The 25,900-nt window shown below is 36.4% G+C and overlaps 1 protein-coding gene across 1 annotated transcript in view; it reads left to right on the forward strand.

Annotated features, from left to right (window-relative positions):
• Positions 1-22,986, forward strand: part of BARD1 (BRCA1 associated RING domain 1) — a 70,252-nt gene extending 47,266 nt beyond the window's left edge. Inside the window, exons 7-11 of the mRNA XM_033111361.1 lie at positions 5,178-5,286; positions 12,538-12,670; positions 13,200-13,292; positions 20,795-20,892; positions 22,210-22,986. Coding sequence (XP_032967252.1) covers positions 5,178-5,286; positions 12,538-12,670; positions 13,200-13,292; positions 20,795-20,892; positions 22,210-22,545 — 769 coding nt within the window. The 3' untranslated portion in view covers positions 22,546-22,986. The remainder of the gene's footprint in view (positions 1-5,177; positions 5,287-12,537; positions 12,671-13,199; positions 13,293-20,794; positions 20,893-22,209) is intronic.
• Positions 22,987-25,900: the final 2,914 nt, after the last annotated feature.

The raw sequence follows: 25,900 nt of genomic DNA on the forward strand, positions 1-25,900 counted from the left end.
TGAACGCACAGTGTTATATATAGATGATGTAATACAGAATTGTACACCTGAAACCTATGTCACTTTACTAACAATTGTCACCCCAATAAACATTAATTTTAAAGAAAATGATGGGGATTTATCAAAAGGACAGGTACCAGGATGAAGGGACTCCCATTCTGGGACAATTTGAGCGTCAAAATAATGGTTTTGATTGATTATAATCCCTTGAACAAAATAGAAATCCTTGAGCTCATACTGATTGAATAAATAAATGAATGAATAAATTTAAAAAAAAAGGATCCTAGTGAAGACAAGGATTTTCAGAGTCATCTAGTTCATACTCTTTTATCTTTAGATTGTATCATACAGGCAAATGAAAATTTCCTCCTATGTTAATGTTGTTAAGAAAACAGGCTTCTATGCTTTTCCTTAGTACCTCCAAATTATCATTACAAAACATGCCTGAAGTATATTATAGAATTGGGCAAAATAAAGATAAAGGTCAATGCTACAGATCTAATTTATGTTTCCTTATCTTCATTCTGTATCTATCTTCCAAAAATGCAAATCTAATAATGTTAATAGCTAGCAATTATTGAGCCTTCACTATCTGCCAGGCACTGTTTTAAGTACTTTTGTTGTATGAATTCATTTGGTCCTTACAGCAATCCAATAAATTAGGTTGCTTTATTATCCCCATTCTTCAGATGAGGAAACAGAGGCACAAGAGGTTAAGTAATTCTTCAAAGTCACAACTATTGAGTGGCAGAGCTGGAAACTAAATTCAGACAGTCTTGATTCTGTAACCCCAGTTCTGCACTGCTACACTATATTTGATGCCATCCTCCTGCTTACAACCGTTTAGGGAGCTGTTCAGGATTTCTTGTTGTCCTTGGGATAAAGTCCAACTCTTTAATACCACCCTTTTGTTCTTACATAATTTGGCCACAGCTTACACTTCCAGAACACCCTTTTCCCCTGTGCCTTCTCTCTCTCTGTCTCTTTTTCTCTCTCTCTCATTCTACTTCTGTACCCCCTTCTTTTCCTTCTTCTTTCATGTCTGGGAAGTTTTACCAGACTTTAAGTCCTTCCTATTTGCTTGTCTCTGCTTTGTCCCACTGAGCTCTGTGAGGACAGAAACTACCCTTTATCTCATTGCTTCGTCAGTGCCTAAAAGAGTTCTTAGAGATACTTGTTGAATGAATATTTGCTAAGCCGATTACCAAATGATGTTTGTAACTTTCCTCCTACGTGTATACACATGTACTCATTCTGTCTATAAAATAAAAATTAAATGATTATTGCTAGTTTTGGTAGATGTATGCTGTGTACATGCGTAATAATACATACACTCATTTTTATGTAGCCTCTATTAAGCTCTATCAGTAGCATTGATCTTCCAGTATTTCTGGGTAGCTTTCAATAATAAAAAGCAGTAACTTATCAACACTTAGATCTTCTGTCAAGATTTTAAAGTAAATTTAAAATCTTCAGTCATATCATTAGAAATTTTATGAAATGTCTTTTCAAAATTATGATTTAAAATCACAGCAAAAGCAATGGAGCTGGAATGCATTAGAAGAAAAAAAACTGATAAAATTTGCCAACATACTATGTTGTAAAGGAACAGAAAAAAAATTCAGAATCAGAAAAGTATCTTCTTGGTTAGTAGTCATGTAAAATGTTTCAATAACCAGGAAAATACAATTTTTAGGATTTAGTATAGATAAAGCATATGTGATGATTGGAATTCACTGAGTTATAAGACTATCTTTGACAGGGCATTGAGAGAACTGAATGGTCAAGCGTGGTGCGTATGGAAGGTATTAATACACTGTCATACACTGTGTAAAGGCAGCAGTAATGATGGTGATATTTTTCTGTATCTGAAAACAGCCCTAATTAAGTGTTGTTACATTGGTGTTTCCATTTTCACAGCTCCGTACCATCTTTGTCTCTAATGTCTGTTGCTTTATGCCTGATTATTTCATTGATTTTCCTATAGCATTTGGCTCCTACACATGAACATAGAGTTATTAGGCTCTTTAGCCCTGATAGAAGGCTTTCTCGTCCATTAATCCCATCTATTTCAACAGTCGTGTATTTTATTCCCTCCACAAGCCCTTGACATTCATCCACCAAATTCCAGTTTCTAGTCCTGGGTTCAAGGCTATTTTGTTTGTTAATGTGTGTTCTTTACCTTCTTTGGAATTCGTCTCACATTTTACCTCATTATTTGTGCTTTGGTTTATACTTTACCAGTTTTGTACTTAACCTGTTGTGTTAGTATTTGTGCTCAGTAAGATTAAGGGGAAAGAACAATATTTTTTAAGTCCTATGTATGCCTCCAAAATACCTTGTTTAAGTGTTAAGACTTTAGCTTAAAGTAAAGAAAATAAGCATGTGCTATATTAAGAACGTTTCGAAAAAAATCATTCAATAAATTCCCTTGGTAACCCAATCTAATAAAATAGAAGTAAAATTATTGATGTTTGTCTTGAGCTCATGGTATTGTAGTTATTCTAAAATTTTTTTTTCCCTATGTAGTGATGGAGAATAACTGATTTATCACTGTTCAATTAATAAACATTTACATTAGTAGTCCCTTGTGCATTTGACTCTTCCTCCATGTATGAGTATTACTATATTTTTTTAAAAAGAATAAATCTAATTATGTATAGCTGAAACTGATTTTTGACGCAAGGTCTGTAAACAAAGTGTGAGTCCATTCAAATACATCATTATGGGAAAAATAGTTACGACTTTTTTGTGCTCCCATAATAAAGAAGAAACCTTACGTACATCCTGTCTTCTCTTGCTATGGTGTTGTGAAGGTGCCACATGTAATCTTGTGTCTAATTCCTAATTTCAGTTGTCCTTGACAAAGCAGAAACATGGTAGGATTTAATAGGCTTCATCTCCCACGATGCAGGACCGAGGTTTAAATGATTATCTTCAACCTACCTTTTGTAATGTGCCATTCTCCATCCAGTTCATTAGCAATACAGGAGGGCTAAGGGATTAGTGAATTGCATATAAGCAGAAGCTGTCTGTAATCTAAGTGGAGGAACCACAGGTTTAAAAATCATATGAGACAATAAGCTTTGTGTAGTAAGAACTCTAAATGTAAATTAGAATCCTGCTAGTCGTTTTATGAAACAGTTCTTCAGACAGTAAAAGCATCTTACAAGACGACTGTCTTATTTGTTAGGTTTTTGGTTGAAAGTCCTCACTAGCTGATGGTCATAGTACTTTGGAAAGTACTTTTATTAATATTTTTTCCATGTTATTATAGTGGATTTTATTTGTGTAAAACAAGTATGCTACAGTTACTGTGCATTAAAGAGCATGTGATTGGGTTCTTAAATTTTATTTATTTGAAGTGTAAAATCTACGTTTGTCTTTGTTAAAATGTCCTTATGTGTGCGGTAATTTTTTTGATGGCATATAGTGTAACAATTTTTTGTTTTTTCATTTTTGCTTTTGGTGGTTTAAGACCTAGAATATTGGTTGTTTAACTCAGATTTCTATTTTTTGATTGTTATACTTACAGAGTATGTGTGTAAGGAGATTGTGTATTTGGTATGTGGGCATAATAATTTAGAGAATGAAATTGAGAAGTACCAAGTATTGTGATGAGATCAGCTACCTTTTGAAATAAGCTGAGATTGTCTGTTTCAAATATAAGGGGATTTGGGAAGACCCAAATTTCAACACGATGGCTTGTGTCACTTTGTTGTAAATCAGAAAGCTGAAGTAGAATTGATTATACTATACCTGGGCTGGAGAAAGACTGTTGCCAGAGGAAGGTTACACATTATTGGACCTGGGCGTAAAGTGGGTATCTGAGAATACAAATGTGTCCGTGTTTACCCAGCATTGTCTGAAAAAGGAAGAGTGACTACATCTGATAGTAAAATGTCAGTCATTAGAGAAACGTTTGCCATGGTTCATTTCCTTTCTTAATTCACTAGTTTTCTTTTCCTACTATAGCATCAAAACAGCTTTCTCCAAGGTCATTAATAACCTTGTCCCTAAACCCATTAGATGCTTCTGTCTCTCATCCCTGTGTTTAGAGCTGACACCTTCCTCCTTCTTCTTCCACTAATGTTTCACTGTTTCTTTCCAGTTCCTTTTCAATACATAGAATACAATTTTAAAAATTGGTAATATACTATGTTTATCATTTTATATCCTGTTTAACTCATTGCATTTTCACATGAACTTTAGTGGCCATTATACAGATATACCGTAACCTTAAAAACCATAAAAGAAATGCTCATTTTAGAAAACTTTGTTCTATAGTATAGTATATTAAAATCGTTTTGAAACCACATGTAAGGAAGTAGAATAGTAGACAAAAGTTGTATAGTTGTAACAGTTTACTTAGAAGTAAAAGACCAATGATGGGCAACATTGAATATCACTGTAACGAACAAAGAAAGCAAGACCTCAGTCTAGTCATTGGAGCCTTTCTCTCTGTTTTCTCATCTGTGAAATAACAATCGTGCTGTGTCTCTAAAGTCTCTTCCAGGGTAATATTCTGTGACTTATGAATTAGTACATGGAGAAGTCCACATCAGTCTGCATCAACTTGTTCTCTAAACCATTTCAGTTTGTTCTGTGATGGCTGTGATTATTACAGATTATAGCGTACATACATATTAAAATTAATTTAAAAAGTGCCCTGTTCACTACTGTATTAAATTTTGTCATGTGGCATTAGTTTTCCTTCTAGTGGATCTAAATGCCTATCCTGTGAACTTATCTAATTTCTGTATTTGTTTATATAGATGATAGAGCCTATAATTGCTACAGTAAATGATTTTTATTTGCGTTTGAAAGCATCTCACACATAGTGATTAATAATTATGAAACTGTATTTTCAAATATGAATATGAATACAGAAGAATACTGAGTTGTGAAAAAATTTATGTGTAAGTAACAATATATTTAATTAAGAATACCCCCTGTAATGGTCTGGTGTCAAATTAAAATTTCACCTCTTTTTTTTCCATTGAATTCAGCAGCTTGTGATGCTTGATCATTAATGCTTTATGTGAATTCTGAGTCATTTATTTTAGTAAAAATTGTGTGTTAAGGAAGTTGGAAAAAAATCTTTGCTAGTGCATCCATTTAGTTAAGAATCAAGTCACATTTTGTTTACTTAAACCCATCTGTACTTATTTCACCAGTAACATATTTGGTCTGCGACCTGTGGATTATACAGACAGTGAAAATATGAAATCGCTGTTGCTGCTACCAGAGAAGAATGAATCATCGTCAACTAGCCAATGCCCAGTAGTAAGTATGGGTTTAGCTTTGGTAAATTTATGGCTTTTATTGAAATTGGTTCTGAAAGGAGCATAATGGCAAAATTTCCAGTTAGCAAATTGCTTTCATTCACTAAATAATTATTGAGCACTTCCTGTGTAGTAGCTATTGTGAATTCAAAGACACAAATCAGAATAAATGTATCAACAAATACTTATTGACCCACCCCCCCCATATTTTAGGCAACATTCATACGTAATAAATATGACTGATAGAACTCTTGTTTTCAAGGAGCTTACATTCTAGTGAGAGATGGGAAAGGAACAGACTGTAAATATGTAAGCTAATACAAGTAAAATAATTCCAGGAACTTACAAATGAGTGCCTTGACGAAGATTTTGTAGAGTGTAATTGAGGGGAGGTGGTGGACTCCAGAAGATGCACTGCTTTAACTAGGGTCATTGAGGAGAGCCTTCGAACAATGGATATTTGATTTGAAACCTGAGTGATGAGAGGAGGTAGCCAGGTCAATATCTGGAGGACAGATGTTCCAAGCAGAATGAATAGCAAGTGTAACGGCCCCTCAGTGGTTGAGCTTGTTGTATTTAAAGGTGAAAGAAGGTCATTATTTCTGGCAACTAGTGAGTGTCTACGAGTAATGGGAAACCATTGAAAGGATGTAAAGCGAGGGGATGACGTGATTTAATTTATGCTTTAGAAAGTTCACTTTAGCTGCTTTGTAATAAAGAGACTGTGGCGGGGGGCAAGAGTGGCAGCAGGGAGATTGCTTAGGACTATTTCATTGTGACAGGCTAGAGAGACCATGATGACCTGGAGTAAGGTAATAGCAGTGGAGATTATGAGAAATAATGAGGTTTAGTATATATTTTTGAATTGATGACAACAGAATTTTCTGATGGATTATCGATGAAATGTGGGGGAAAAGTAGGTTATTATGACTGTAGCAGTAGAGTAGGTGGTAGTACCATTTGCTGCCGTGAAGAAGGAAATGAATAGTTCTCTGCCAATTTATGTCTCTAAGACGTCAAATGGAGATGTTGAATGGGTAGTTGGCTATGTGAGCCTTGCTTAGGAGAGGTACAAACTTGCGATAAAGTGGAAAGAATGCCTATTCCGTAGGAACCTGTAGTTTAGTAGGGAATATAGATGTAAAAAATTTTATTACACATGTAATAAATTCATAATGGAAGCCATAAAATGTACAGTAGAGGGCGGCCGGATGGTTCAGTTGGTTAGAGCGTGAGCTCTTAACAACAGGGTTGCTGGTTCGATTCCCGCATGGGGCAGTGAACTGCGCCCTCCACATCTAGATGGAAGACAACGAGCTGCTGCTGAGCCTTTGGAGGGGCAGCTGGATGGGCTCAGTTGGTTAGAGCGCAAGCTCTCAACAATAAGGTTGCCGGTTCAATTCCCACATGAGATGATGGGCTGTGCCCCCTGCAACTGAAGATTGAAAAAACGGCGACTGGACTTGGAGCTGGGCTGCGCCCTCCACAACTAGATTGAAGGACAGTGACTGACTTGGAGCTGATGGGTCCTGGAAAACACACTGTTCCCCAACATTCCCCAATTAAAAAAAAAAAAAAAAGTACAGTAGAATCATACAGAAGGGAGAATCAAACTTTAAGAGGGATCAGGGAGAGCATCACAGAGCAGGTGACAACGAATATGTCTAAGCCTTGAAAGGTCAAAGTTTTAGTGTGGTATCTAATACAAGGCTATTGGTAAAGAGAACGCCTACAACTCAGTAGCAAAAAAAAAAAAATCTGATTAAAAAAATGGGCAGAGAATCTGAATGGACAGTTTTTCAGAGATGATATACACATGGCACCTACATACATGAAAAGGTGTTCACCGTCACTAATGATCAGGGAAATGCACAGCAAAGCCACAATGAGAATCCCACCTGTTAGAATGGCTGTTATCAACAGTGTTGGCGAGGATGTGAAGAAAAGGAAAACCTTATGCACAGATGGTGGGAATGTAAATTGGTACAGCCACTATGGAAAACAGTACAGAGGTTCCTCAAAAAATTAAAAATAGAACTACCATATGATCCAGTAATTCCTCTTCTGGGTACTTAAAGAAAACGAAAAGACTAACTGGAAAAGATATATGTGTCCCTTGCCCCATATTCGTTGCAGTGTTATGACACCAAGATACAGAAGCAACCTAAATGTCCATCAGTGGATGAGTGGATAAAGCAAATGTGGTACCCTGACTCTTCAGTGTGTGTGTCTATATATTTTGTGTATATGTATATACACAATGGAATAATTTTGAGCCTTAAAGGAAATCAAGCCATTTCTGTCAACATGGATGACTCTTGAGGGCATTATGCTAAGTGAAATTCGTCAGAGAAAGACAAATACTGTATGATCTCCCTTACTGTGGAATCTTAAAAACAACCCAAAAAAACCTGATCTCAGGGATATAGAGAACAGATTGGTGGTTGCCAGAGGGCTGGGTGCGGTGAGGGGGTTGGAAATGAAGGGGCAAAATGGGTGAAGGAGGTTAAAAAGGAGGTTAAAAAGTACCAACTTCCTAGCTATGAAATATGTCATCAGATGTAACATACAGCATGGTGACTACAGTTAATAATACTGTATTATATATTTGAAAGTTTTTAAGAGAGTAGATCTTAAAATTTCTCAGGGAAAAGTAATTGCAACTGTATATAGTAATGAATGTTAACTAGACTTGTGATCATTTTGCAATATATAAATGTCAAATACGTTGTACACCTGAAACTAATACAATGTTGCATGTCCATTATATCTCAGTTAAAAGAAAAGAATATTAGTTGCAATTAACAGAAAACTTCCACTCAAATGCTTAAAGATAGTATATCATATAAAAATAATCCCAATATCTGATAGCTTTCCACTTGGTTAGTTCAGCAGTTAAGTGGCTGCACCAAAGATCCAAATTCTGTCTTTGTACTTTGCCATCCTCAGCTTGGCAGCTTTGTCCTCACTAATCTGCCCCATAGTGGTTATGGAATGATTGCCACAATTCCACATGCGACAGTGTCCAGTGTTAAAGGGCTAAAACCTTTCGGTGGACTTCCCTTATGTCTTACTGGTCTGACTTGGTCACACAATTGGTTTTGACATACCCCGTGGTTAAAGATAGGGTCAGTCCTGGAAGAGTGTTATCTGAACAAAACTGGGATTCTTCTCGTGTGGGGAGTGAGGAATGGATTTTGAGTGGACAACCAACATTGCTCACTGCAGTCAGGTTACAGAGTGAGGATGGCAGTCCCAAAGAGAGGAGCAGCTGCTCAGAGACCGGGAAGCATAAAGGACCTTAGAAATCTGAGAAACAAGTTTAGTGTGAGAGGAACGTAAGGTGTGTTAAAGAAGAATTGAAGGTAAAGAGCTGGATTGGGATCAGTCTGTGAAAGGCCTCAGATTCCCCGAGGAGAAATTTAGACTTCATTTCCCTCGCTCATGGGGCACCTCGCTGTGTTTTGACTGGCGTGGGACCCTGCAGAGGACAGGTGGGAGCGTGGCGTAAGGCTGAAGGAAGACTGGTTGGGTAGGAGGCTGTTGTAGAATCCACGTGTGAAATGTCAGGGCTGCACCTGTGGCTGGTAATAATAGTGATGTGGGATGGAGAGAATAAGAGGGATTTCAGAGAGATGGCTGGTGGGCTCACTATGTTGAGCACCTGCTCAGATGGGGGGACATAAGAGAAATGGATATGTTGACCATTTAGGACCATACAGAGAAAACTTTGTCTTGCAAGGACGGTGGTAATGCACTGGAAGAGAACCTAGAAATAAGGTTAATTTCCTCATTTTACCAATGAGAAAGTTGAGATCTAGAAAGGTGATTTGCCCAAGTTTAACCAGCCATAAAAATAAATTTTTTTGAATGGGTCACTTAGAACACAAATTATTTAAATCTTAGGTCAGTATGCATTCAGTCTTAACATACTTAACAACTATAAATTGGCACTTACGTTATTCATTTGAACTTGAACTTTGCTGGCAGAACATAGCATAACTAAGTTGTCATTTGCCAATGTTCCTTTTATGTAAAAGCTGGAGAAAGATGATTTTAAATGTGTCAAAAATAAAGCTATCTTTATGGTATTCTTGGAGTCTGAGGATGGCAGTGCCCTTCAGAAGAGAGGAAAGTGATTATCCTCTCAATTCAACTTCCCCATGACTATTATGTTGTTACTAAATGTAGGAAACCTATCCTTTTTACATGTCACATGGATATGGCCTGTAGAGTTCATTATTTACTATCTTAGTGGTAGATACTTAGGTAAGAAAACGGTAGTGATAACAAATCCTAAATTGAAAGGGATTTTTCTTTATATAATCCTCAAAATCTAAGCTCTTGGACCTGCCTTCCTCCAGCTACTACCAGACCCCTTCACTCATTCTTTTTCAGCTACATGGGCTGTCCTGCTGTGTTTTGAATCCACCAAGCATGCGTCGTACCGGGTCCTTAGCCCGAGCTCTTGTCTCTGCCAGGAGCCAGATGTGCACGTGACGTGCTCCTTGCTCCCTTCAGATCCGAGTCCAGTGTGGTTCTACCAGAGACGTCTCTGTCCTCCTGGATGTCAAACACTGCAACCTGCCAGTGCTTCTTACCCCGACCCTGTTTATTTTTATTTTATTGACATTTTTATTTTATTGATTTTTTCCCCCCAACTAGAATATAAACTATATGAAGGCAGGCATTTGCTGCTTTAGTTTACTGTAGTAGCCCCAGCACTGAGAACAGGGCCTGACCAATAGTGGGTGCTCAATAAGTATGTGCTGAATGACTGACTGACTCCTGGGGCGCCATTCGTGATGTATGCTTGCCCTGAAACAAGCACAGGCGCCTGATCCTTCAGATCAGTGATTTCTAAGCTGTTTCGGGAGCTGCTTCAGGGAGCATCGTGCAGAAGGGAAGGGGTGATGAGTGGGTGGGGTTTGAGTTCCTCTACTTCCCATTTAGAAGTTTTGATTGTCTCAAGTATAGATGAATGGCTGTTGGAAAGCACTGCTTTAAATTTGAGAAGCAGCCTGTAAGCTTCAAGTCTTAAAAAGCTGCTTGCAGTGTTCATTGTGTGACTTTTCTGCCCATGATCCTTTGAGCAGCTTGTTAATCCTTTGTTTTTTGTCTCCATAAGTTTGTAAACACTATCTTTGATAAACTCATTAGTTAAGAATAACTCACTTACCTAAGAAAATGTTCCTTATCGGACTATTCTTTAAATAAGAGTTTGTATAATGCCAGTGTATATAGTGTCTAATCTCTGTAAAATCAGGATTTGAACCCTTGGGATGTTTCTTAAGTGTCGTCTGAACTTCATGGTTGTGAGACCACTGCTTACTCAACCCAAATGCGCCCCCCTCCCCACCCCACCTGTCACTCTCACCACTACTCCCCACCCCGCCGCCCCAAATCAGACATATGGCTTTGGCAGCTGTTTGCTTTATGTTTTTTTTTTTAAACAGCATTACTTAACTATGAGAAATTAGTGCCAGTTTCTATTTTGTATTCAAATTTAAAAACTGTGATAGGAAAATGCTTGACCCACTTTGGTGCCTGCCTTGGGCTGGTAGAAATAGTGTCATGTCCTTCCTATATTTAGAATTGATATCTTTTCACTCTTGTATTTTGTGTAGAGAACTAATTTAGCTGAAATGGAGTTATATAAACTGAAAAGTAATGTGTTCCATTTAGCGCTATTTTAGAGCACTTATTTGTATAACTGACAAGAATTATTGAAATACTTTTTTTTTTGTATTTCCATTGTATAGTAATTGAATAATCCATAAAGTGCACTGAACTGTTTCCATATATGGAGTGTGTACAGTGTTTAGGATACACATGGTTGTGTCATCTTATAATTTAACGAATATGAAAGATCCACAGGCAGAAATGTGATGTAAATATGTGTGTAATGTGCATAGCATGTCCAGTAAAAAGAACTTTTGCAACTTGAGCCTTCGAGGAGTAAGGAAATCCAGGAAGCTGAACCTTTAGGTGCTGAATATTGCCATTTAAAAAGACTTTGAAAATCTTTGAAAAATGTCTTGTATACATACTTACTTAGCACATACTAGACTCATTTAATGTATTTCAAGTAAATGAATTATTAGATTGATCTGTTTATAAATGTAGCCAACAGTTTAGGTGTAATATTTTAGGGTATCAGACTGGATAAATGATCACTACTCTGATATGTGAATATTAAATACCAGCTTTCTCTAATCTGGTTGCTGAGCTCTACTGGTGATCATATCGTCAGTGTTTCACTCATGTCCTCTGGAGCTTTGAGAACCCAGATGTCCAGTGTACATACACAGTCACACATGTAGGAGGGCCCTGTGTCTTGTGTTTGTAAATAACAGCCTTGTGTTTAACTTTGTATCCTTTCATGCAGTAGTGTTGATTTAGCTTTTCTTTCTTCATTGTTGCTTCACATTTATCAGGTAGCGCTGGCCAACTCTCATTCCAATTCCATTTATTAAATTTCTGTTGGCTACTGTTGAAGTCATCCCATTGTTTTTTTTTAATTGTTTATATCTAATCTCTAGTGCTATCCATTATTGCCTTCTCTTTATTTTGTCTCCTGTAATACTCTTCTAAGTCTTTTTATTAAAATGAAAATATTAGTCTTTGTTAGTAGAGCACACTTTCCTTTTCATGAGCTTCATTGACTTACTGCAGTTGTGAATCTGATCTAACTTGTATTTGCTTGTCTGTTTTCATTGTTTTGGTTTTGAAAGGTTACTGTTTCGATGTTAAAAATTTGTTTCTTTCTTTGAGGTCACTGCTGTTTTAGAAGTCTTAGTGTTCTTTGATTTTTCACATAATCTCAATTTAAACTAAATAGACCAAGTTGAATTTAACTCTATTGGTATAAGTTAGTAGAAGGGAGAGAGGGAATTGTGAATTTTAAGTGGGTATTTTGTGTTATTTTAAAATAAAAGGCTTACTGGTGACAGAATGAAGTTGTAAAACTCTAGAGAGACCCAATTTAGAATCAAGGAAACAAGATGCCCTGGGTATAGAGAGCTATCCCAAGTAATGTTTTATTGTGGAGGAAATAAAGAAATAGAAACGTAATTATTCAAATGCATTGAGGTTTTGAGTGATGAGTCAATGGAAATTACTGAGAATTACTAGATAGAGTAAGCTAAGTAAGTAATGGAATTCAAACTTATATAAAGCGAAGGTCAGTGTAATACCTTTTCTCTGGTTTTAAGTATTTTTAACACTGTGGCGTCTCCTTTTTCATTAACAGGTGAACACTTGTCAGCGTAGGGGTGGACCTCTTGTACTTGTAGGCAGTGGGCTTTCTTCAGAACAACAGAAAATGCTCGGTGAGCTTGCAGCAATTCTCAAGGCTAAAAAATGTGCTGAGTTCGACAGTACAGGTGAGGATTATTGACTTATTTTTGGTTGAAAATAAATAGGTAATTTCTCTGTAGAGCGCTACTGATATATGATTATATACTTTGAATCTTGTAATAAATCTAAAATATTTTTATTGTTATAAGCTACTTATAGGCTTAATTTGGTTAGGAAATGCAAAGTTTAAAGCTTTGCCCTGGGTTTAGGACAGAATATGTCAGAAGAGCAAAGTTCTGAGTTTGCTAATGACAAATTATAGTGTATATAATGCTTTAATTCTTCAGTTTGAATTTGAAATTAAAACAAAAAAGCATGTTTGCTAATGTGGTTTTAAGATAATGTGGTTTATGATCTGATTGTTTCATGTTGGTGGCCCAGGCTAGAGAAAAAAAAAAGAAATCTTATACCTAAGTGTTAAAATTGTTGCCTTTGAGGAAAATTAAGATACAAGTTAATAAAATGAGGACTAACTGGTTATAAAAAGCAGACTAGTTAGTTAAAGGATTATTTTGGTTTATATCTCTGTTTCTAACTGCTTTTTTTGTATTCTAGTAACTCATGTCATTATTCCTGGTGATAAAGTTCAGAGCACCTTGAAATGTATGCTTGGGATTCTCAATGGATGCTGGATCCTAAAATTCGAGTGTAAGTGTTGGACTTGGGAGAATTACAAAATGAATTAAGTAGACTTCATTTTTCATAGTGCCACTAATTAAGGAACATATGCTAATTTTCTTCCCTCTGGTTAGTTAACGGTGTTTTGCAAAATCTTCTCTTATTAATGGTATCATTTAGATGTTCTTGGTAAATGTCCACAAATAGGTTCTGGTTTTAAAGCCTCTTTTTCTACAATATCAACTATTTTAATAAAGAGTTAATAGATTATATAGTAAACATTTAAGGACAAGTAATCCATATTACTATTAAATGATTTATTTGACTTAATGAATGTTTTAAATACATTGCTATGAAACATAAGTAGTTTATTGCCTTCTCTCTATAATTTCTATGACCTTTTATGTATAAAACCCTATTGCTTTCTTAGCTTATCTAGTATATTTTAGGTAGCTGTTGGGAAATTGAGACTGCTTTGTATTACCTGTTTTGGGGCAGTTATAGGAGCTATTGTCTAACCTCCCCTGAAAATGTATCCCCGTTGCCTGCTGGCAGTCAAACACTGGCACCTCAGAGCTGCTTTTCCCCTTCCCCACTCTTACTTGTTTGCCTTTTTTAACCTTGGATTTGCTTAGGACTTAAAACCAAATGAAAAAAGAAGCTCGTACAGAGTTATTTTCTACTCCTTAAGAGCTGAAGTATCTACTTTTGGAACAGTGGCAAAAATAGGACAGTGGCTTGACCTTTTTGGTTAACTAATTGTTTAGGAAAGAATAGTGGCAATAAATGGGTTATAGGAGGAATCTTGTGATGATACAGTCTTGTATCTTGATCCTAGGGGTGGTTACCTTACACATGTGGTTAAATTATATAGCTCTATATCCAGGCACACATGAGACACACACACACACACACACACACACACACACACACACACGCACACTGCATGTATAAGTGATGAAATCTGGATGAGCTGTATGGATTGTATCAATGTCAGATTCTCGCTTTTGTTACTGTGTTGTGGCTGTGGAACATGTTGACACTAGACACTGCAGGAATGTGCATGCGGCTTCCCTGTACATTTCATGGCGGCTTCCTATGGAATTGTAATTATTTCAAATTAAAAAGTGAAAGGAAAAAGACCAGTGTGTAATTTTGATGAAACTTTTCGTTTTAAGAAGCAAATGATGGATCAGAATTAGCTTTAAAAAACTTAGTTTTATGGCTTTGTGCTTTGAAGGTTTTATGGTAGAAATGCTTGATTTATTAAGATCTTTATTATCTTACTAATTTGTTAGTTTGAAGTCAGTTCGGTTTGTAAAATGGTTTTCTTTTAGCAGTTGGTATCCATGTCCTTTTAATGCAGCTCCACTTTTCTTGATGCTAGTCTCCAGGGATGCGGTGGATTAGCAGCCGTGCCGGCAGTGCCACCGTGTCCGACCTCGCCAGTCTGTTATTAGTCTCTCCCAGTCATGACCAGTTTCAAAAGCATGATAAGCAATTGGACTGACCATTTACATAGGAAAACAGTTGTCCCTTCTGTCTCAGTCTTGTATTTGAACCTTCTTTTCCCTTTCAGATCTGTGGCAAGTCTTACTGGGCCTCAATGTTTTAAACAACTGATGTAAAATAGTTCCACGATTATAGAGGCTTTTGTACTGAATCTGTGCCAGAAATCTTGCCAGTGGTTATAGGAAGGAATAGATTTTCATAATAAGGTGTCAGTAATAAAGAACCCATGTGAAAATTTGAATGTTAAGGCATTTACCACTTAACTTTGAGTATATAGTTCCTGTGAATATGCTGAACTTGCATCTGGTTACATAGACAGGCTACATGATTCATGTCCATAAAAGCTGTCTTCTTTAAGAAAGTTTTTGTCAATCTAATGGCTTGGCCGTGCCATTTTTATAGAATTGCTGATGGACTCAAGCTGACTTAATAGTGTGCTATTTGGTGATTCTCACAGTAGTGAATAACATATTCTAATATCAGTGGTTCTTTTAGGATGAAGGATGGATGGATGCTCTTTCTGAAGTTCATTCCCCCATATTGTCTAATACAGAGTCCAAAGAGAGGTAGTTTCAGAGTTTGAGACAATTAGAAGGCAAGAAACCTCAAATACCTTCTTTCCTAATACATATTTCACACAGTTTGTATGTTGTTCTTAGTGGTAAACATCTAGTTTGATTGAAAAAAAATTTCAGAGCTATTCAAAACTATCTGAAAACCATCTATGTTAAAGAGTGAGGAGGTGGACCAAAGCTTTCAAAATTAATTGTAAAAATGTATGATTTATTAAAACTTGATCTAATGTTTTGAGGATATCCATTAGCTTGCTGGTAGGCGAAACCTTTACTGACTTAAGTATATAGAAACTTTAATATTTTTTTACAGGGTTTTTCCATAAACCATGTAGATTTAAGAGGAAATTTTATCTAAACTTTCTTGTAGATAATTGACTCATTTAACAAATTTAAACAAATTAACAAAAAGAGTAACTATCCAAATTTAACCATTGGAATTTTTCTATTTAAACATATGGTGTCTTAATTGGTTAATATCCCTTATTTCTATACATTGTATATGTAGGATATATTACAATGTTACAGTAAATGGACTTAGCATGAAGATTTTGAAAATAGGCCATAATTTTACTATTGTACCAGCCATTCTGTCTTGTCATATTTATTTTACGGAAATGGGAGATACAGATAGGAGAAGTTCCTTCTTCAAGATTAAATTTGTGGCTAAGATTTTTGTTTTAGTCCTAGTTTTGACAGTAATTCCTCACAGGCAACTTATAACCATCTCTGTGAGGGTGAATTTTGGTAATTAAAGAGGTGACTAGAATGAATGAATAGAAGATAATATAAATAAGTCATTTTATTCATCTCTTAGAGTACGAATAAGGTGAAACTATATCTTAAAGATGTAAACCAGCTTTCAGTAAGAGAAATGATCTTTTATTGACTTGTTCTTTTGGAATACTGCTTTCAAAATTTCCTCTAGCCTCACCTTTAAAAAAACAATTCTGCGTTGTTTTTCATGTCATTGTGAAGGGGAGAGAAGATGGCCGTCATTTTTTCTTTAATAATCTCTCCTTCCCTGGTCTCATTTAAGTTTAAAGAAAATTGCTCCTGTGGAAGTTTTGAAACTCTTCAGCACCTAAGGGAGTTGCTGGGGGAATGTGCCAAACAGTTGGCATTAGACTTGTGTCTGTGAGACGAGGAAGGGCCAAATAGGGTGCTTTTTGATTTTTGTTTTAGTTGACGAGGATGGAACCTGACAGACAATCATTGTATCATCATTTGATAAATAACCTCATAATCAGGTTAACATATTTATACTTTCCTATTAAAATTTGTTCCTTCAAGTGGATATTGAGAGTGCTGTGGAATTTTTGAAATAAATGTCATTCTTTTCTATTCAAACTGCTAATTATCAGAAAATAAGTCTACCAAAGCATTTCTGTCAACTAAGATTGATTAGGCAACTTTAAATGCTTACAGAAATCCTTTATAAGAATAAAAAAATTAACATCCTTTGATCTAATAGTTTCACTTCTGAGAATTTACCCTAAGCAAGTAATATAGATGAAAGAATAAAACTACATGCATTGTTATTTCTAATAGCAAGAAGTAGGGAGAACAACCTAAATATGAGAGAATTAAGAAAATTCTGGAATGCTTAAAGATACTCCCTGAAAAAATTCATATTTTTATATGATAATTATTAAGACTAGCATATTAAGTAAAATAGGATTTTCAGTTTTTAAACAGTTTTGTCTTCAGTTGTGTCACTGGGCAAGCTGCTTTAAATCTCTTAGGCCTTAAGTTTCCTTATCAATGAAAGGAAGAGATTGATTAGCTGAAGCATCAGGAATTTCAAATTGGCTGTCAGAGGGCCAAAACAGACACAATTTATGTGGTTATGTCCAGCATATCCATTTAATTTTTGTGTCCGTAAGTATCATGTGTATTTTCCTATTTGTTGCATTCTCCACAACTTCCTACCGTTAACACCAGGTTCCTCACATGTTTATGTAACCTGATTGGCCCTTGTAGGTATTAGAGATTAGAGTTGCAACCCTTGGACTACATGTCACTCCTAGCTTTCAAAAAATTCTCAATGGTTTCTATGCTATGACAGCAACTCTAACAGAACATGTTGTCACCTTTCAAAAATGTTGTTACAGACCTGGAAACTGTTGCTTAATTTTTAGGGGGAACCCCCCCCACCACACACACACACACACACACACACACACACACACACACACACTGTAGTTTCCTCCTTCTTTAGTTGTTATTATGTAGCCTAGAGAATTAGCGCATTGTAACTTGGAATAAGGGACTATCAGAGGAATGCAGCCTTCATTCAGCTCAGTAGTGGTAATTGGAGCGTGGAATTTTCTGCCTTTACAGAAATTTACTGAACAATTGCTATAAAGCCGAGCGTTTTATGACTTGGGGCATAATGACACTATAAAAGCACTGGCACCTTCCTGTGGCAGCGCCATGCTGCCCTCTTCTTGTCTGCCATCTCATTTCTCTTGATGCCATGCTTACTCCATCCATTCTAATGTCTTCTAAGCCTACAGCTGTTGACTGACTAATGTCAGCACATTACCAGGAACAACAGACACCATGTTAATATGATTTTAGGCAGAAAATAAGGCCATAAAATGGACAATCAGCCAGTATAAGCACAGCCCATTTATTTATTTCTGTAATTTCTGTAGTTAACCAGTAGCCCTTCACGTGTTACAGTAGATATCATAGGAGTGTTCAGTGTTAAGGCCTTGAATTTATAGGCTGGCATGTTAATTTATCTAAAAATCCTGGTATAAATGCTCTGCAGATATCATTAGGAAAGGAGACTTAGCTAGGGGACTACATGCTCAAATGATACAAAGTAATAGTTTACACGGAAAAGAATGAGTGAGATAAGTCAGTGATTTAATTACATTGCTAATGTTTTAGGGGTTGGTGTTTAATATGGAAACAGTGTATAGTGTAATGTCAGCACACTGGCAGTGTTTCTGTTGGGTACCTTGACCTAGGCAGAAATTTTATTTTGAGGCTCACTTTCAATGCACAGCAAAATTAATACTTTAATACTAGCTTCATTAGATAGTTTTTTGCTCAGTGAGTGATTATTGAAAATTATAGTATTTGTGAAATTATTACACGTAAAAAGCCAACATTTTTTAAAGAATCATGATATTTATGATAAAGTAGTGAGAAGAATAGGATTTAGAAATTCATCATAGCAAACTTAGCTAAGTATGATTCTTGTATTAAAAACATTGGGGGAGAGGAACACTAAAACACAGGCAAAACTAACAAATTAAGAACCACATGAGGGTGAATGATAGTCCAAGGCTGAGTGTTGAATTTGAATTATGCATCAACAGTCCAAGTTAAGAAAAAATGTAGTCTCTTGACAAAGCTCTGCCTTTGAGTGAGGGAATATTGAGTTGTTAAAAATCTTCTCACTTTTATATGTTAAGCAGCATCTTTGAAGATCTAAGTTGAAGCAGCTTTAAAGCATTGGAAATATTCAAGTCATCTCTAGACTGGCGACTTCAGTGTGTCGTACCTGTCAAATCCCAAGCACGTCTTAGGCTCTGCTTGTTGTTTATTTTAACAAGTCCTGTGGAGCCCCTGTTGTGTGGCCAGCTGAGCCAGGTGCTGTGGACTAAAGCTGTGTCCTTAATGTTACATCACTGAAGTCTCACAGGTGATTAGACATGACTGCACAAAACGAGCAGATGAGCACTCAAGAGCAGGTCATTATGAGATGAACTAAATGAGGGACTTTTTATTCACCCTCGTTTTGATAATGGCTGTAAATAATAATCTAGATTGTTATTCTTTGTGAAATAATTGTATAGATTTAGGTTTTTCAAAAAGGAAAATAAAATCTGTCAGTGTTCGGTACTATTAGGTTGGTGCAAAAGTAATTGCGGTTTTTGCAATTATTTTTAACCTTTTAAACCGCAGTTACTTTTACACCAACCTAATCATTGTTCAGTCCTCTCTGTAAGAGAGAATTCTTATATATATGTATTTTTTACGAGGTCTGACACTTAAATTTGCGAACTTGCCTTCGTGCACATTGGCAGCACTGTACGAACAGCTCGGTGAGGTTTCATACATAACCTTGGTCTATCAGTATCTCACAGCTGTGGACATGTGGTGGTGTCTTCCTGAGTGGTGTTCATTATTATTGTAGCATGTTTTTGTGTGCTGTCGCATGAATGTCTGAGCTTGAATTAGAGCATTGAACACACATTCCATTTCTAGTTAAACTTGGCAAGAGAAGAAGTGAAATCAGGGACATGTTAGTCCAAGTTTATGGGGGGTAATGCCAGGAAGAAAACGGCAGTGTACAAATGGATTAAACATTTTTCTGAGGGGAGAGAGCGTGTCACTGATGAAGGGAGGACAGGACGGCCAGTACCCAGCAGAACTGACAAACACATTGCAAAAATTCGTCGAATTGTGCATCAAAATCGCCTGCTGACTGTGAGAAGCACAGCAGACAAAGTAAACATCGATAGAGAAACAGTTAGGAAAATCTTAACTGAAAATCTTGGCCTGAGAAAGGTGTGTGCAAAAATGGTCCCAAAGGAGCTCACTGATGAACAAAAGCGAAGGATAGTCAAAGTTTTCCAAGACCTTTTGAAGAGGCAAGATGATGTTTTGGGCTTCGTTATCACTGGTGATAAAACGTGGGTGTACCAAAATGACCCTGAAACAAAGCATCAAAGTGCACAATGGAAGTCAGCCAGTTCTCCACGACCAGAAAAGTTCCATCAGTCCAAAACAAGTCAAAACAATGTTGCTAACCTTTTTTGATATCAGAGGGATTATTCTTTATGAATCTGTACCAACTGGACAAACAGTTCACCAAGCTTACTATTTGGAAGTGCTAAAAAGGCTGCATGAAAAAATTAGACGACCTGAACTTTTGGCCAACAATTCATGGCTCTTGCATCACAACAATGGACCAGCTCGCTGTCTGTGAGGGAGTTTATAGCCAGTAAACAAATCACTGTATTGGAACACCCTCCCTACTCACCCGATCTGGCCCCCAATACCTTCTTTCTTTACCCAAAGATAAAGGAAATATTGAAAGGAAGACATTTTGATGACATTCAGGACATCAAGAGTAATACGACAGCTCTGATGGCCATTCCATAAAAAGAGTTCCAAAATTGCTTTGAAGGTGCTGGTGTCGGTACATAGCTTCCCAAGGGGAGTACTTTGAAGATGACCGTAGTGATAATCAGAAATGAGGTTATATAGGACTTTTTCTAGGATGAGTTTGTGAACATAATTGTCAGACCTCGTATACGGAAAGCCAGTTTTATTATATTTTGCTTTGGCATAAATAAAGGTTCTATTTCTATTTTGAAATGAAACCGTGAAGAAGAAAAATGACTTAAATTATTTAATTTCAGTGAGAAAGAAATAATGTTCACTTGATATTTATTTTGCTTTTCTCCTTGTTTTTTTGGTCAGGGGTGAGAGCATGTCTACAAAGCAAAGAATGTGAGCAGGAAGAAAAGTATGAAATTCCTAAAGGACCACAGAGAAGCAGGCTCAACAAAGAACAGCTGGTATTTTTCTTTTGCTGCTACTTTCATTGTTCTTATTATAACTTAATATTGTCACCATCAGGAAAAACTCCTGCCCTTTCCACAAGTACAGGTGACTGATTAAAATTTTAATTGTACGTATTTCAAGCACTTGATTCTGAGAGATGATGGCTATGAGCAGTAAAATTCAGAAGGTAATAATTCCACATGTTAATGGAGTTTTGGCATCTTGAACATTCCCATAAACCTTTCAGCATCTGAGGGAAGTTGCAGATACAGGAAGTAACTTGAAAGAAGACTTACAGCTGCTGCTCGGATTTACTTACCATATGTCTTTATTGCTATATATTGCAGTTTTAATGGATAGTGTTCCATTATCCTGTTGATATATATGTATATTAGAAATGATGAAGAAAAATTTTCATAGCGGGGAATTTTGAATTTTTTTTTTCATGAAGCACTCAGAAGTATGTTTCATAGCTAATTGGATCCCTAGCCATGGCTTCATTATGTGTTGTGTCCCAAGGAATACGTCTCCAGAACCCTGCAGGCCACACTCCCTCTGTGGGTGATCTGAAGAACTTAGGTCGGTAATATAGGGACCTGAATATGGGTGGGCAGGATTGGATAAAGGTCCATATAAAGGTCTTCTCTTATAATTTAACTAAGTTTAGCCCCGTATCCCTAAACCAAATTTCAGATACCCTAGGAGTTCTTGAGGCTTTACATCCCACCAGATAGGAATAAACTTTCTGATAAAAGAAGATTGGTGAAGTTTTTTGTTTGCATTTTTCGTTTTATACAAAATACACCTAAAATCTGAGGAGAGTGAAAAAGTACCTGAGATGATAACTGAGTCTTAGGAAACAAGATAGTAAATAGGAAACCTATAATTGCATATTTTTCACGACTCAAGAGTTTACCGGAAATACAACTTGCACCAGCCCCTCCTTAGGTACCGTGTTTCCCCGAAAATAAGACCTAGCCGGACCATCAGCTCTAATGTGTCTTTTGGAGCAAAAATTAATATAATTAAGACTTGGTCTTATTTTACTTAATGTAAGACCGGGTCTTATGTCACATCATATATATCATATCATATATCACATCACATCACACCACACCACACCACATCACATCACATCACAACACTGGGCCTTATATTTTTTGCTCCAAAAGATGCATTAGAGCTGATGATCCGGCTAGGTCTTATTTTCGGGGAAACATGGTAACTGCTTATTGCTTGTGACTATTATTTTTAATTCCCTCATTTACATGCAGTGTTTTAAAATATTTTGATCTGCTTTTTAACATGCTTTTTTTCCTTTTTCTTTTCAGTTGCCAAAGCTGTTTGATGGATGTTACTTCTTTTTTGGGGGAACCTTCAAACACCATCCGAAGGATAATCTTATTAAGCTTGTCACTGCAGCTGGGGGCCAGATCCTCAGTAGAAAGCCCAAACCAGACAGTGACGTGACTCAAACCATCAATACAGTCGCGTACCACGCCAAACCAGATTCTGATCAGCGCTTCTGCACACAGTATATCATCTATGAGGATTTGTCTAATCATCTCCCAGAGAGGGTTCGGCGGGGCAAAGTCTGGATGGCTCCTTCCAGCTGGATTATCGATTGTGTGATGTCCTTTGAGTTGCTCCCTCTTGACAACAAATAGGACACCAGACGAACCTTTCACAGCGAACTTAGTGAGAGAACCCAGTCATTACGCTATGTTGATCATTCACATTTTTATAAGTACTCATTCATATGTTTTTTTCCTTGAATTAAAAAATATGCCAGATTAGGAATTTATTCTGTGTTTACCAGTTAGATGATAGATTACTTTGAAGGATTTTTTTAAAACTGGTGTGTGTTTTGATTCATCATGTTTTTCTACTCAAATTATCAGCTGTCAAAAATTAATAAGAAGGTATTAAAACTATTGGTTAATATACAAGTGGTATTATTGCCTCAGCCTTTTAATGTTCTTTGTTGGAAGATGCACATCTGCCACCAGCAAAAATACTTGCTATCCTTTAGTAAACAAAGTATGTTGTCAAACAATGTATTCTGGCTTTATTGTAATGCAAATAAAGTGCCTGGTCTACATGTTTCACCACAGGTGTTAAATTCTTCTCCCATCAACAGTTGTCTTCATCTTATATTGTGTTTATTTCGTTTCTTATAGTTTACTTGGATATTTGTACCTACATTTTTATCCCTTATTTTTATCTTTTCTATCCATCAGGGAATCATGATTTGAACCTTAACATGATTGTTCTTTGGTAGCGAAAATCACCGTTCGGCTTATGGTACATACTTTTATTGTATACACTTGCTTATTGTTAATAATTATCAATTTGCTACTGTATTTATCTACAATACATGTATATATATACTTTGAGCATTTTCTCTAACACATTTTAGTATCAGTATTTCTTAGAAGGTCTCACTAGAATAGCAAGTTGTCAATCAAACGTTAGCAAATTAATTAGGAAGCAGGTTTTTTTTCTAGTAGACTTTGCTACCTATTGCTAAAATACTTTTTTTAAAGGTCTTAATTTCTTAATTTATAAAGTTTTTTTTTTTTTTTTTTAGATTGCCATGGCATAAGAAGTTGGAGATTACTTGATTTAGAATAGATTTTATCCAGATGATACAAAAGGCCTTAGCAATCAGTAGAGGTGGGAGTGGGAAGGGCTTACTCCTAACACCACAGAGCTCAAGGCTACAGAGTCTGGACAGGAAAACACCTGGGAATGGGCGGGCCCGGCAGTTACTCTAGTCTGAGTGTTCTCACTGGTGATTGACAAGGTGGATTAGATCATTGGAAAACATAGTGTAGGAAGCTGAATCCTCTAAAAAATTCTCCCTAGAAATTGCATGTTCTTATCATATTAAAGACATGGGAAGGAAGATACTGTGAGACCTGCCAGTTTGGTCCCTCATGGGCCAAAGAGAACAGTTCATAATCACTGGGTTAGAATTCTGAGTCTGGTGCTAATGAACATGTTAAGATCCGTTTATCTGAAAGTTTCAGATTCTGCTGATTATTTCAAAATAAATTTTACTTTAATTTCTTCTTTGACATGTTACTTTTCCATATCAGGACACATATTCTGTGAACACAGTAATGTACTGCTGACCCTGACCTTCTAGGGTGAATTAGTTCTGAAACACCCTTACCCACCAGTAATGTGTTTGCCCCACGTTTCAGTCTCATGGAGAACGATAAGCACCATGGCGCCTAACAAATCTGAGGGGTTAGATCACGTCTGGATGAAAGAATTTAAGACTTGGGGATTTGGGTCGTCATTTTTGATGATTCACTGACTTTTTATCACTTTCTATTAGCTCACTGGTCACATTCTAGACAGGTTTGTGTCTCCTCCTCTGTTCTGAATCCCTGTTTATAAACACCTTTGGAGATTGTTGCTTATTTTCCTTTATTCCTTTTCTTGGTCTGTCTTCTTTGTCATATTTTGTCCCCCATTGTAAAGCATTTTTTTTTTTTTAGTTTCTTTAAATATTTATTTTGACAGCAGTTGATTGATGTTAAGCTCTTGAAACTTGTGTTTTCTGCAGATATACTTGTAATTTCATTTTTAAATCATAGATTCAATGTCCTTTTTATTTACCATAAATCATTAAAGTTATTTATGTTTCTGTATCTGTATTTTCTATAGAAGTGGCTTATTCTGCGTTCCCGAAGAATGAGACTCAACAAGATTTGTGAGGAAAGCTTTCAGCTAACAAAAGCTTATCATTTTGAACATTAATGCTTGTTAATTATTATTGGATAGAAATATTTGTAAAGTATATTAGATAGTTTATTACCTTAAATAAGTTTTTCTGAATACAATGAACCTTGATAGTTTGGAATCATCATTAAGTATAGTTTTCGTAGATAAAGTTTCACCATTTATTTTATTTGTCTTGATTTCCTTTGAGCCTGCTTTGAGAAGAGGCAATTAAGTGACCTCTGCATAGATGAAGATAATGTTTTGGGAGGTTTGATGTTTCCTGTGGGAATAAAATGCCGAACAGGGGGTCACATTACCTATAAGCTATTACTGGCTCCATGGGTTGGGGTAAAAAAAGTCAGTTGTGTTCTAAAGGTTCGTGGACCTCATCATACAAATGTCTATTCTCTAATCAAAAAACACTTAAAAATGGCAGGAAATATGCTTATATAATACCGTGTTTCCCCGAAAATAAGACCTAGCCAGACCATCAGCTCTAATGCGTCTTCTGGAGCAAAAATTAATGTAAGACCTAGTCTTACTTAATGTAAGACCGGGTTTTATGTCACATCATATATATCATATCATATATCACATCACACCACACCACACCACACCACATCGCATTACATCACATCACAACACTGGGCCTTATATTTTTTGCTCCAAAAGACGCATTAGAGCTGATGGTCTGGCTAGGTCTTATTTTCGGGGAAACATGGTATTGTATAAGCCTATTTCCTGCCATTTTAAAGTGTTCTTTGATTAGAGAATAGACATTTGTATGATGAGGTCCACGAACCTCTGGCTATGTCTTATGTTAGATAAGACTGGGTCTTACATTAATTTTTGCTCCAGAAGATGCATTAGAGCTGATGGTCTGGCTAGGTTTTATTTTCAGGGAAACACTAACTATAAGCCACTGCTTCATTCGCAGATGGACTGAAGTATAAATTGTGAACTTAATTTATATCTTTATAAGTCAACCCTTTCCAAAGAGATGCACATCAAAGTAAAACTGAACAACTGTTCTAATGTTTTCAGTTAACTGATATGTATTATGTTTGGCTACTTGACTGCATAGTCTTATGAATTAGAGATGTGAATTATTTGTAGAGCTCTAAGGAACTGGGTACACCTTTTGATACCTGGATGTTTCTGTTAGAATGGCACTGTGTGAGAAGTGGGGAACACGAGCCTGTTCTGACTGACCTGGCTAAAGGGTTAGTCACTAACCCCCCAGCCCTGGGAAGGGTCCTTTGACCGCCGTATTCTGGTGCCCCTGTG

The sequence above is a fragment of the Rhinolophus ferrumequinum genome, chromosome 8 (assembly GCF_004115265.2).
Source record: "Rhinolophus ferrumequinum isolate MPI-CBG mRhiFer1 chromosome 8, mRhiFer1_v1.p, whole genome shotgun sequence".
NCBI lineage: Eukaryota > Metazoa > Chordata > Mammalia > Chiroptera > Rhinolophidae > Rhinolophus > Rhinolophus ferrumequinum.